The sequence below is a fragment of the Mobula hypostoma genome, chromosome 11 (genome assembly GCF_963921235.1).
Source record: "Mobula hypostoma chromosome 11, sMobHyp1.1, whole genome shotgun sequence".
In the NCBI taxonomy this organism is placed as follows: domain Eukaryota; kingdom Metazoa; phylum Chordata; class Chondrichthyes; order Myliobatiformes; family Myliobatidae; genus Mobula; species Mobula hypostoma.
Window position 1 is genome coordinate 100,784,331 of NC_086107.1, and position 10,305 is coordinate 100,794,635.

Sequence of the window (10,305 nt, forward strand, 5' to 3'; positions counted from 1 at the left end):
ATACAAAATCTTCTCAAACACCCAATGAAATATAGCTGCTAGCTTGCCTTTCAGAATCAGGTTTAATATCACTGGCATACAGTATGTCATGAAATTTGTTGTTATTTGGCAGCAGTACAATGCAATACATAATAAAATAAAAAATTTTTGAAATTGCATCAATATGCTGAGCGCAGAAAAGACCTTCAGCGATGTTGACACTCATATGAAGGAAGCTACTCACCTTTTCCACTGCTAACCTCTCAATGAGAACTGGTACGTGTCCTCCTGACTTCCCTTTCCTGAAGTCCACAACCAGTTCTTTGGTTTTGCTGATGTTGGGTGCAAAGTTGTTGTTGCAACCACTCAACAGCGAACTATCTCCCTCCTGTATGCCTCCTTGTCACTATCCGAGATACTGCCAACAGCAGTATTGGCAAATTTGTAGATGGTGTTTGAGCTCTGAGCCTCAGTGCACAGTGTGAGTGCAGGGAAAGTAGAACATTGGACGGAGCATGTTGCCTTGAAGTGCGCCTGTGTTGATTGTCCGTGATGCAGTTCGCAACATAGTGCATCTTCCTACCTTATAACCACAACCCCCTCATCTCTTTTTTAATTTCTAGGATTCCATATATTTGATGAAGAAAATGATTTGTCCACAATTTTTCTACTGGTTTGCTTTGGATATAGCATTCAATGTCTCTTAAACTAATTCACTTTTTTTCCTCTCAAGGTGCCCAGTGTTTCAGAGAATGTGGACAACTTAATAAATCTTACACCAAGTTCCCCTGCTGTTGTCACTCCAGTTGCATCTAATATCTCGACACAGATGGCAGGACTTAGTAAGTAATGGCTATTTATTGATCCTTGCTATCAAGAACTACACCCTAAACTGACAGACTGCAAATACGAAAATAAACAAGTAATAATAAATAATACTGAGAACATGATTTGTAGAATCCTTGGAAGGGAGTCCATAGGTTGTGTTCAGTGATCAGTTCAGTGTTAACAGTGAGTGAAGGTATCCACACTGGTTCAGAAGCCTGATAGTTGGAGGGTCATAACTGTTCTTGAACCTGGTGATTTGGGGCCTAAGGCTCCTGCAGCTCTTTCCTGAATGTAGCATTGAGAAGAGAACATGGCCTGTTGGATGGGAGTCCTTGAGGATGGACGCTGCTTTCTTGTGGCAGCGCTCTTTGTAGATGTGCACAATGGTGGAGAGGGTTTTTCCTGCAATGAATTGGACTGTATTCACCACCTTTTGTAGGCCATTGTCAAATAAGATTGGGTGATTGCCCTGACACTTGACCATTCTTGCTGCAGTATTTCACCTCAAACAAACTTTGGAGGAGAGCTAACCTTCGGAACTAATGGAAAACTTTTCAATATACAACAACTCTACTCCAGAAGCAAGAAGGTCCCAATCTTGGTAGTGAAGCTGCAGATAGCACACACGCTTACACTGTGTTTGTTCCAAGAAACTGAGTTGTTCAAGTTGCATTGTCTGAAGCTTTATGCTGTTTGTTAATTGCTGTGCATATGGTCAGGTGTTACAGGGGAAGGTGTGAGTGCAACTGCAAAGCCATTGGAAAACAGCCATCCAAAAACTGAGGAAGAAGAATTTGACATGTTTGCACAAACGAGAAGCAATTCCCTGGCAGATCAGCGCAAGAGGTGAGTAGTTACCGATTTTGCAGGTTGGACATTTCTCTAATTCTTTTCCTGTCCTTTCTAATGCAAAAACACAGAACTAAAATGGGAAGTGTACAGCAACTACATTGGTATCAGAATAATGGTGTGTGGGGGGTAGGGGTTTGGAATACATACTCTGGATAGTTCTCATTCAGAATCCAATCCCATTAACTTGAGGATTTAGGAAAACTAGGAAATTTTTGCTACTCAGTTCAGGAAGGGGAGTGAGGGGTCACTGAAGAAGAACCTTGAATATTTGAAGCATTAAAGTGGATGTATCAAAATATTAAGAGTAGTAAAATGTTAAAAGTTGTTTGGGACACCATTTCAATCTAAGCTGTTGCTTGTGTTTATCATGTTAAAAATAGCACGGAAAAAACACTTGAAGCATTATCAGATATTGAGCCATAAATGGAGGTATTTGGGCATGTGACCAAAAACTATTAAAGCATAGATTTTGAGAAGGTTAAAGTCAGAGAGACGTTCTAGTCTTTGAATCCTCGGCGGCTGGAAGCACAGCTGTAAGTGATGGGCAGATTTTAAATCAGTGTTGCTTTATGATCAAGGAAGAGTCTTTTCAGCCCATCAAGTTTATGTGTACTCAGAACAATCCCATTTTCTCCTGTAATCTATTCTCCCCACCTTCCCATCAATTCTATTCCCAACTCTACTGGGGCCAATTTTATTTCATTTTTTAAAAGCTGTGACTAATTAACAATCTGCACACCCTTGGCCTATGGTAGAAAAGCAGAGTGTTCAAAGAACCATATAATCAAAGGTTTCAGAGGTCGAATTTAATGTAAAGAAAAATGTATACATGTAGAATGCGCAATCGTCATATAGACTATGCCAGAAGTCAGGCTTGAGTTTGAGTCTCTGAGGCAGCAGATCTACTAGCTGTACTGCTGTGTTCCATGTTGAGATTGGGTGTTGGAGTCCACATGGATAGACTGCTCAGTAGTTTGGTGTATTACTTGGATTATTAGGAGGGGAGGGAAATCCATGAAGGGGGTCTCAAAACAGGTTGGGGGAAAGCTGTACTGACATGGGACTATAAGTTATAGGAGCAGAATTAGGTCATTTTGTCCATCGACTCTGCTCTGCCATTTCATCATAGCTGAGCTATTTTCCCTCTCATGCCCAATCTCCTGCCTTCTCCCTGTATCCCTACTTGCCCTGACCAATCAAGAATCTTATCAACCTATACCTTAAATATACCCAATGACTTGGTCTCCACAGCTGCTTGTGGCAATGAATTCCACAGATTCGCCACTCTCTGGCTAAAGAAATCATCCTCATCTCCATTCTAAAAGAATGCCCCTCTATTTTGAGGCAGTGTCCTGTGGTGTTAGACTACTACACCATAGGAAACATTCTCTCCACATGCTCTCTAACGAGGCCTTTCAACATTAGATAGGTTTCTGAATTCCAGCGAGTAGAGGCCCAGAGCCATCAAACGCTCTTCATACGACAAGCCTTTCAATCCCAGAAACAATGGAGAAATCTTTTTAAGAGAGGGAAGTATTTGAAGGTGTCTCTTGCTTTGGGTTATGGAGGGTGTTTATAGAATACTAGATACGTGTCAGGATGGAATAGGATGTGGTCACCGTGGTTTGAATGCTGGCTAGGAGACAGTATGAACAGTTATGAGTGCTTGGATGAGAGCAGCTGCAAAATATGGGCATAGATTCAAATTGTAAGCAGGCAAGTCTTGGACTAACGTCAGGAAGTTCTTCAGGAGTAATAGATTGGTGGTATTTAGCCTCTCAGCCCTGCAGCAAGTTTTGGATGGCTGATTTCAGCACTGATTACAACATGAAAGTCGGCAATGAGCTGAAGGTCGAATTCCAGCATATCTGACCTCCCATTTGATGTTAGGACTGTGTCAAGAAATCTTATGCGTTCAAAGTTTGAAGTAAAATTTATTATCGAAGTATGTAACTCAGTGGCCACTTTATTGGGTATACCTGTACAGCAGCTCATTTATACAAATATACAATCAGCCAGTCATGTGGCAGCAACTCATTGCATAAATGATGCAGACATGGTCAAGAGGTTCAGTTGTTGTTCAGACCAAACATCAGAATGGGGAAGAAATGTGATCTAATGTGACTTTGACCATGGAAAGATTGTTGGTACAAGACGTGGTTTAAGTGTGTCAGAAACTACTGATATCTTAGGGTTTTCGTGCATAACAGTCTACAGAGAATGGTATGATACACAAAAAATATCCAGTGAGCAGCATTTGCATTCATTTGCCTGTCATTGAGATGTTCCTACAATCAATGATCTCACTTTAAAGACTCTTTACCGTGTTACTTAATTTTCTCGTTATTTATATTTGCATTTGCGCAGTTTTGTTGTCTTCTGCACTCTAGTTGCTCTTTCATTGGTCCTGTTATAGTTACTATTCTTTAGATTTGCTGAGTATGCCCACAGGAAAATGAATCTCAGGATTGTATTCGATAGTAAAGTTCGCTTTGAGTTTTGTGAGCTTTCCCTGTGGGTGAAAATACTTTGTTAATGAGAGAGATCAGAGGAGTTTGGCCAGTCTTGTTCAAGCTGACAGTAACTTAAAATAACCGCATGTTACAACAGTGAGGTGTAGAACAACATCTCTAAGCACACAACAGGTTGAACCTTGAAGTGGATGGGCTATAGCAGCAGAAGACCGCGTACACTCAGTGGCCAGTTTTATTAGGCACAGGAGGTATCTAATAAAGTGACCATTGAGTGTATGTATTACCATATACTACCTTTTTTTCAGGCATTTACAGGGAAATGAATACCATAAAATTTTACGAAAAACTGTACCTGAACAAAAACCGACAAACAACAATGTGCAAAAGAAAGCAAACTGTGCAAATAAAACGATACTGAGAACAGGAGTGTGAAGAGTTGCAAAGGCACGCAGTCTCAGGACCTCCAGCAATAGCTGTATACTCTAAGGGCTTTCTCCTAACTGGTTTAGCAGGTCCGTCGCTGTTTATGATGTTTCATTTCAAATGATTGAATAAAAGAATGAAACGTCACATATCCCAGATTATGCTGATAGAGAGCTGGGCGTGACAGAGATTTTAGGAGATATGGACAACCTTAGCAAATCAATGAGGACGTGGTAAATGAAATCTAAATGTGGAATAACAGGTTATCCATTTAGTAGAAGCAAACATTTTCTAGTAAATGTTGAATAATTGAAAGATGTTGGTATTCAGAGGAAGCTGGATTGTCTTTGTATACAGATTACTGGAACTTGAAGGCAAACTTTTGCCTTCATTGCAAGAGAATTTGAGTACAAGAGTAGAGATCATACTGCAATCATAAAGGCCTGGATAAAACTGCACCTAGATTATTGTGTATAGGTCAGGTTTTCCTGCTAAGTAAGGATATAATAATCATGAAGTGCTTTGAGCAGCTGGAAATGGATCATATAAAAATCTTACCTTCCAGCTACATTGGACCCTTTCCAGTTTGTCTGCTGCTCAAACCAGTCCACTGAGGATGCTGTAGCCTCGACCTTTTACTCTGTCCTGTCCCACCTAAAAAAAAATGATGCCAATGTTTTTCATTAGCTTCAGTTTTGCATTTAGAACGATCATCCTCAAGAGGCTGGTGGGTAAACTGTCTTCACTGGGATTCAGCACCCCTCTCTGTAACTGGCTCTTAGACTTCCTGATGAAAGACCACAGTCAGTCCAAGTTGGCAGCAACATCTCAAGCTCTGTCACACTGATTACTGGTGCTCCCCAGGACTTTCTGCTCAGTCCACTACTGTTCACGCTGTTGATTCACAACTGCACTGCCAGATCCAGCTCAAGCTGCTTTGTCAAGTTCACTGATAATACAACGTTGGCCTCATCAGCCACAATGATGAGTCAACATAGCGAGGGGAGGCTGAGAGGCTTGTCAAATGGTGTGAAAACAACAACTTGAATCTCAATGTGGACAAAATAAAAGGGATGATTATGGACTTCAGGAAGGCACAGGTCGAACCTTCTCCATTGCACATCAATGACTTTGCTGTGGAGAGACTGAAGAACACAAAATTCCTTCACGTGCACATAATGGACGATCTAACCTGAACCCACAACATCTCCTCATTAGTCAAGAAGGCACAATAGCGTCTACACTTTCTGAGGAGATTGAGGCGTGCAAGTTTCCCACCCCATGCAAACAACTTTGTACGTGCGTGCTATTGAGTGTGTCCTCTTTGGCTGCATCATCGTATGACATGAAAGCTGCAAGGCATCGGACTGTGAGACCCTACAAAGGGTCATAAAACCTACAGAGAGGATCACGAGGTCTCCCTCCCCAACATTTGTGACATTCTTTGGGATCACAGTATACGAAGGGTCCAAAGCATTGTTGAGGATCCCTACAACCCATCCCACAATCTCTTCGACCTACTACCATCAGGAAGGAGGTATAGGAGCATCAGGACTAGGACTTCCAGACTAGCTAACAGTTTTCTCTCTCAGGCGGTGAGACTAATGAATACCCAGCCATCACTTGAGCCGTTTACTGTACTGTTCACTATTTGGCTGTTACCTGTGCTGCTCACTGCATGCAGTTTGAATTACATTTTATTAACTTATTTGTGGTAATATTTTGTTTTGTTGTGATGTGGAGGAACATTATTTCATTTGGTTGTATATATGTACAGACAGATGACAAGCTCGAACTTGATACTATGTAATAGAGGTGACATAATGGAGATTTGCCAAACTGATTCTTGGATGGTGGATCTTTGCTAAGAGGAGAGAGTAGGCAAACTGGACCTTAGCTCAAAAGTTTGGAATCAGAGAGGATCTCATTCCAATATTTAAAACTCTTACAGGGTGAAGCATTGTGAAAGCACAAATGATCTTTTCCCTAGGTGGGCATTTAGAACCAAAGGTCCATAATCTCAGAATAAAGGATTGGTCATTCAGATGTTTGAAATGAAGGAAGATCACACAGAGGATAGTGAATTTTTGCAAGTTCTTTACCTGAATTGGTTATAGAGTCTCAGTTGTTGATTATGTACAAAATACTAATCAATATATTTTTGGGTGTGACAGAGACTGGGGAATTATATATTACAGAGAAGTGGCAATGAGATACAGGATCAGCCATCATCTCAATGAATTGTGGACCAGTTGAAAGGGGCTGAATGGTTTCTATTTCTGTTGCTCTTTGGAAGGGACTTAAAACTTCGGAAAAGATGGTTGGAGGAGTGGGTAGTGTTGAGGAAACAGAGAGCCTGCAGAGAGACTTAGGTAGTTTAGGGGAATGGGCAAAGAAGTGGCAAATGAAATTCAATGTTGGAAAGTGTATGGTCATGCACTTTGGTGGAAGAAATAAACGGGCAGACTATTATTTAGCTGGGGAGAGAATTCAAAATGCAGAGATGTGAAGGGACTTGGGAGTCCTTGTGCAGGATACCCTAGAGGTTAACTTCCAGGTTGAATCGGTGGTGAAGAACGCGGATGCAATGTTAGCTTTCATTTCTAGAGGTATAGAATATAAGAGCAGGGATGTGATGTTGAGGCTCTATAAGGCATTCGTGAGACCACATGGAGTATTGTGTGCCGTTTTGGACCTCTTAATTTAGAAAGGATATACTGACATTGGAGAGGGTTCAGAGAAGATTCACAAGAATGATTCCAGGAATGAAAGGGTTACCGTATGAGGAACGTCTGGCAGCTCTTGGGCTGTATTCCCTGGAGTTCAGGAGAATGAGGGGGGATCTCAAAGAAACATTCCAAGTGTTAAAAGGCCTGAACAGATTAGATATGACAAAGTTATTTCCCATGGTAGGGTAGTCTAGAGCAAGAGGGCACGACTTCAGCATTGAAGGACGTCCATTTAGAACAGAGATGTGGAGAAATTACTGTAGTCAAGGGTGGTAAATCTGTGGAAGTTGTTGCCACGAGTGGCTGTGGATGCTAAGTCACTGGTTGCATTTAAAGCAAAGATAGATAGGTTCTTGATCAGCCAGGGCATCAAAAGGTATGGGGAGAAGGCAGGGGAGTGTGGATGACTGGAAGAATTGGATCAGCCCATGATTGAATGGCGGAGCAGACTTGATGGTTTGAATGGCCTACTTCTGCTCCTATATCTTATGGTCTTAACTAATTAACTATGGAAGCTATATTAACAGTTTAATAGCTAGTTAACTATGGAAACAATGTTTCTCAAGCTTATGACTCTTGAGTAGGATTGTCCCAGGGTGCATATTAAATGCCTGTTATGTTTGGAATTTTAAAATCTTATACCTTCACAATTTGGTGTGCCTCTCATTGGCAGGCTCACCACAATCTTGTGCAGAATCATAGAAACATAGAGCACAGAAACAGGCCTTTAGCCCATCTAGTCCTTATGAACATGATGCCTCTCTCATTTATAGATCTTGTTTAATGTCTGTCCCACATTAAGCACATATCCCTCTATGCTTTTCCTATCCAAATGCCTTTTGAAATGTTGTAATTGTATCTGCCTCCATGATCTCCTGTGGCACCTCATTCCAGATACTGTAATCAACACCCACGGTATGGAAAAACTTGCCACTCTTGATTTCTCCCCTCTCACCTTAAACCTATGGACTCTAGTTCTAGGTTTCCCTGTTCTTGGAAAAAGATAGTAACTGATTATTCTATCTATGCCCCTCATAATTTTATAAACTTCTTTCTTTTTAAATCTTTTTATTGAATAAGTATACAAAAAGGTAAGCCATATAGGCACTAATACACTGTTAGAATATAATAAAATTACAGAAGATATTAATACAAAAAAAAACTACAAACAATGTAATTTAAACATAACGTACCAAGGTAACATAGTAGTATACTAATTTTTATATATATATATCAATAGAGAAAAGGAAAAAAAAACCCAAAAAAAAACCCACCGTGCAACTAACTAAAAGCAAAGCAAAGCAATGGGCTAACTTGAAACCAAACAGAGTTAAAAAACTTAAAATCACGTCCTCAATCCTGACCTCCATTAAAATCAGTAAAAAAAAACAAGAAGGGTATATATTACATTAAATGAAAATATTGAATAAAAGATTGCCAGGTCTGTTCAAATTTAAATGAGGAGTCATAAAGATTGCTTCTAATTTTCTCCAAATTCAAGCATAATATCGTCTGAGAAAACCAAAAAAAGGTAGTTGGAGCATTAAGCTCTTTCCAATGTTGTAAGATGCATCTTTTCGCCATTAAAGTAAGAAATGCAATCATTCTACGGGCTGAAGGGGAAAGATTACTGGAAATTTTAGGTAGTCCAAAGATAGCAGTTAAAGGGTGAGGAGAGATATCTATATTCAATACCTTGGAGATAATATTAAAAATGTCTCTCCAAAAAGTTTCCAGAGTAGGGCAAGACCAAAACATATGAGTTAAAGAGGCTATCTGCCCCGGACATCTATCACAAAAAGGATTAATATGAGAATAAAAGCACGCTAACTTATCTTTGGACAATAACTTTATAAACATCTAAGGTCATCTCTCAGCCTCCTTTACTTGTGTGAAAATAAGCCCTGCCTATCCATTCTCTCTTTACAGCTATAATTCTCCAGTACTCTCTTATGTACTCTGTCTGTTGTTGTCATTTTGTTCCTGTAATGTGGTCAAACTAATGTTTTATACAACTGCAACATGATATCCCAGTTCCTGTACACAGTGCCTCGTGCTGTGAAGACAAATATACCAAAACGTCGTCTTCTCCTCCTTATCCGCCTGTGTTGCCACTTCCATGGAGCGACGGAATTGCATCCCAAGGCTCCTCTGTACATTAACACTCCTGAGGTCCCTATCATTTACTTCGTATGTCCCAACAGAAAGTGACCTCCCAATAGTGTTGTCCTATTTTTACTTGCATTCATATCCTGCAGAGTGGCAGAGTAAGTTACAGAACTTGTTTTAATTGATGCTCACAAAGACTCCTTTGCTTCCAGAATTTCAATTTCTGTCTTATTTTGTCCTTCCGGAGGTCAGCAGAAAGTTAGTGCTAGCGGTATAATGCAAGTAAAAATAGGACAACACTATTGGGAGGTCACTTTCTGTTGGGACATACGAAGTAAATGATAGGGACCTCAGGAGTGTTAACTTACAGAGGAGCCTTGGGATGCAATTCCATCGCTCCATGGAAGTGGCAACACAGGCGGATAAGGAGGAGAAGACGACGTTTTGGTATATTTGTCTTCACAGCACGAGGCACTGTGTACAGGAACTAAGAGGATATCATGTTGCAGTTGTATAAAACATTAGTTTTGACCACATTACAGGAACAAAATAGCAAAGCAAGCAGACAGAGTACATAAGAGAGTACTGGAGAATTATAGCTGTAAAGAGAGAATAGATGCAGGCAGGGCTTGTTTTCACACAAGTAAAGGAGGCTGAGAGATGACCTTAGATGTTTATAAAGTTATTGTCCAAAGATCTAAGTTAGCGTGCTTTTATTCTCATATTAATCCTTTTTTTTGTGATAGATGTCCCAGGGGCAGATAGCCTCTTTAACTCATATGTTTTGGTCTTGCCCTCCTCTGGAAACTTTTTGGAGAGACATTTTTAATATTATCTCCAAGGTATTGAATATAGATATCTCTCCTCACCCTTTTAACTGCTATCTTTTGGACTACCTAAAATTTCCAGTA

At 40.3% G+C, this 10,305-nt stretch overlaps 1 protein-coding gene across 1 annotated transcript in view; it reads left to right on the plus strand.

The window, feature by feature from the left end:
* tom1 (target of myb1 membrane trafficking protein) overlaps nucleotides 1-10,305 on the plus strand; it is a 116,721-nt gene that overhangs the window by 85,098 nt on the left and 21,318 nt on the right. Inside the window, exons 10-11 of the mRNA XM_063061513.1 lie at nucleotides 713-821; nucleotides 1,527-1,653. Coding sequence (XP_062917583.1) covers nucleotides 713-821; nucleotides 1,527-1,653 — 236 coding nt within the window. The remainder of the gene's footprint in view (nucleotides 1-712; nucleotides 822-1,526; nucleotides 1,654-10,305) is intronic.